Here is a 2,927-nt window from a genome sequence, read left to right as displayed (position 1 = left end):
ATAGCAACCATCTTGAATGCCAAGTGGAATTTTTTACCTCATTCAAGTAAGTATATACTGAATACTATAAAAACTACCAAATCTATTATTCCTGAAGATAATAAAAATGAGTTTTACCTAATTCATAATCCTGAGAAAAATATTGTTATGATTAAATCAAACCTCTCATGTACTCAGAGGTGGGTTCAATGATTGGATCATGGGGCTCTACAGCTCACGTGCTGTTAGCACTTGGGGTCTAGTTTGAAGAGAGGGGTCACGGAGTGTGACTTGGAAGGGTGTATCCTTAATGTCCATCTCTCTCTCTCTCTCTCTCTCTCTCTCTCTCTCTCTCTCTCTCTCTCTCTCTCTCTGCTTACTGGCTACAGGATCTGAGCAGTTTTTCACCCACTGTGCACCCCTGCCATTCCTTTTTCTGCCTTGGAATTCAGTTAACTATAAACTTTTCCTTCTTTAGGTTGTGGGTGCCAGATATTGTGCCTTACCAATGAGAAAGTGACTAATACATATGGAAAGACTTCCCAGGAGGACTGGGAAAAAAAGGAAGGAAGCATAACATTTACATGACTTGGCTAAAAAGATCCCAATAGGTAACAGTTTTACTGTCTAGATGCTTGAGTTTTCTTTGTCACTTTTAGTCAATGTCCTTTCCTCCGTCATGGCAGATGGTTCCAGGAGCCTAAAGTGTTCCTGTAGGGATGGAAAGGATCTAAGCAAAGAGTACATCCTTAAACGCATCCTAGGAGGGATCCATGGAGACCGTGGCTTCATTTTTCCAACAGATGACGACAGTGACTTCAACACTTTGGAAACTTCAGTCTGGAAGATTTTTGTTCTAATAGTGTGGAGAATAAAAATCTGCAGACCCTGCACATATGGTGAAAATTTAATGTTAGTTAAGTGGTAAGGTTTAGGTTGGGGAGATAGCTCAGTGGTCTAAGCGCCTGCCTGGCAAACATGAGGATGCCACTTCAATGCCCTGGACTGCATGCCTTGCTGGCCTGGAGCCCCATGACAGACACCAAAACTGGGTGTGGTGGCGTGCGCCTATAATCCCAGTGCTGAGATGAGCTGGGGAGATAGCTCAGTAGAATAAGCACTTGCCTGGTAAGTGCAAGGGCCAGAGTTCAATCCCTGGTTCTGGAAAAAAAAAAAAATCAACATCATCCCAGTGCTGGGGAGGCTGAGACAGGAGGATCACTACAAGTCCAAGCTGCATAGCAAGACCGTGTACCAAATAGGTAGGTAGGTAGATAGATAGATAGATAGATAGATAGATAGATAGATAGATGGATAGATTTTTTTAAGTGATAAGGTATAGTTTGAAGGAAAAGATTTTATTCACTCTGATATTCATTCTTCTTATCATGTACAGCAACTACCTAGCTTGAATTTGCAGCTGCCATACAAAGTACTACATGCAATAATAGATCAGGAAGACCTGAGATCTTACCTGCTTACCATTTGCTGTATGTGCGCATAAATATTCCTTACAATTCTGTAGATAGTATTATTTGATAACAATTACACGATAAACTTTAAATTTTACCAGAAAATTATGAGGCAAGAAGTAATTTTAGTTGCCTTAATAAGATCAATTTACTATTATAATATTAAAAGTGGGGGTTGTAAATCTACACATACTACTCTTCTACTCTGAAAACTGTATCTAAATTGTAATGTTTACTGAACATGGATTATAATTAATAGAATTTAAAATAAAGCAAATTTTCCATATAAGTAGTTATGCCAAAGAAAATTTAAGTTAAATAGTACATTATACAAAATTAATTTATATTGCAAAATATACAAAGGTAGACAATGATAGATACACGTGAAAAAATAAAAAATGAAAGAATGAAAGCAAATATATTAGTTTTGCTAGCTGATATTTAAATAGATGAAAGTTGTTTTTAGTAAAATACAAAACTGAGAAATGATTAAAATATGTAGGGGCTAAGACAAGATAATTGAAAGGAATGGGACAGCTTAAAAAAGAAAACTAGCATAAGTATATCAAAGTTGAACAAAAAAGACTAGAAATTACTACACTAATTTATGGAAAATCATATTTCAAAGTAAAATGGGAATGAAAGCAACTTATATTGGCAAAGGATATAATACATAAATGTATAAAATCAATAAATTCTGGGAACATAATACAGAAATGAGTTGTAAAAAGAAAATAGTAGAGGAAAAATGTGTAGAGAAAGAAAGCTAGTTTTACATGTCTCAGTCTGATGAACATTTAAAAGTCAAGATTTTATGAAAAATAATTTGTGAACTAAAGATATCAAAAAGTGTATTGTGATATGTAAATATATTGTTAGGACTTAAATCTAATAAATGTAGATAGGAGAAGTATTGGAAAAGTTAGGAGAAGAATGTGGATTTTAGGAATTACTCCCCTCCCTTCAGGATTGGCAGCCTGGTGCCTCAAGAGGGAGCTTTCAGACAGGAGGTCCTTTCCTTTCCCCATCCAGGCGGTTTCATGATTATGTTTGTTCATAAAATGACCCTGAAGTGGTAGAGCTCATTAAGTGTAGGGTGTTTGCATTGTACATAAGTATAATGAATTTTGTTAGCCCTGAAATGATGCAGTTCATACCATAAAAGTAAAGACTTCTTCATATTTTTCACTAGAATAAGAAGCAATATTTTCTGGGGGAGGAAAACACAGAATAAGGAGTACATAAGGATTCTGATTTCCAAATGTTTTTCAATAAAGTATCCTTGTTTTAAGAATTTTGCATTTAAAAATTTAGCATTGAAATAATGTACGAAGTAATGGTTAAACAAACACTCTGAGTTACTTATCCCTTCCTTCTTGCCTGCCTGCCTGCCTGCCTGCCTGCCTGCCTGCCTGCCTGCCTGCCTGCCTTCCTTCCTTCCTTCCTTCCTTCCTTCCTTCCTTCCTTCCTTCCTTC

At 36.4% G+C, this 2,927-nt stretch overlaps 1 protein-coding gene across 1 annotated transcript in view; it reads right to left on the bottom strand.

The window, feature by feature from the left end:
- Positions 1 to 606: 606 nt before the first annotated feature.
- Adgrg7 (adhesion G protein-coupled receptor G7) overlaps positions 607 to 2,927 on the bottom strand; it is a 75,207-nt gene continuing 72,886 nt past the window's right edge. The window contains exon 15 of the mRNA XM_004636624.1: positions 607 to 867. Coding sequence (XP_004636681.1) covers positions 607 to 867 — 261 coding nt within the window. The remainder of the gene's footprint in view (positions 868 to 2,927) is intronic.

Source organism: Octodon degus, unplaced genomic scaffold (genome assembly GCF_000260255.1).
Source record: "Octodon degus isolate 3935 unplaced genomic scaffold, OctDeg1.0 scaffold00081, whole genome shotgun sequence".
Lineage (NCBI taxonomy): Eukaryota > Metazoa > Chordata > Mammalia > Rodentia > Octodontidae > Octodon > Octodon degus.
The sequence above is the reverse complement of the archived record's forward strand: the minus strand, read 5'-3'. Positions and strand labels throughout refer to the sequence as shown.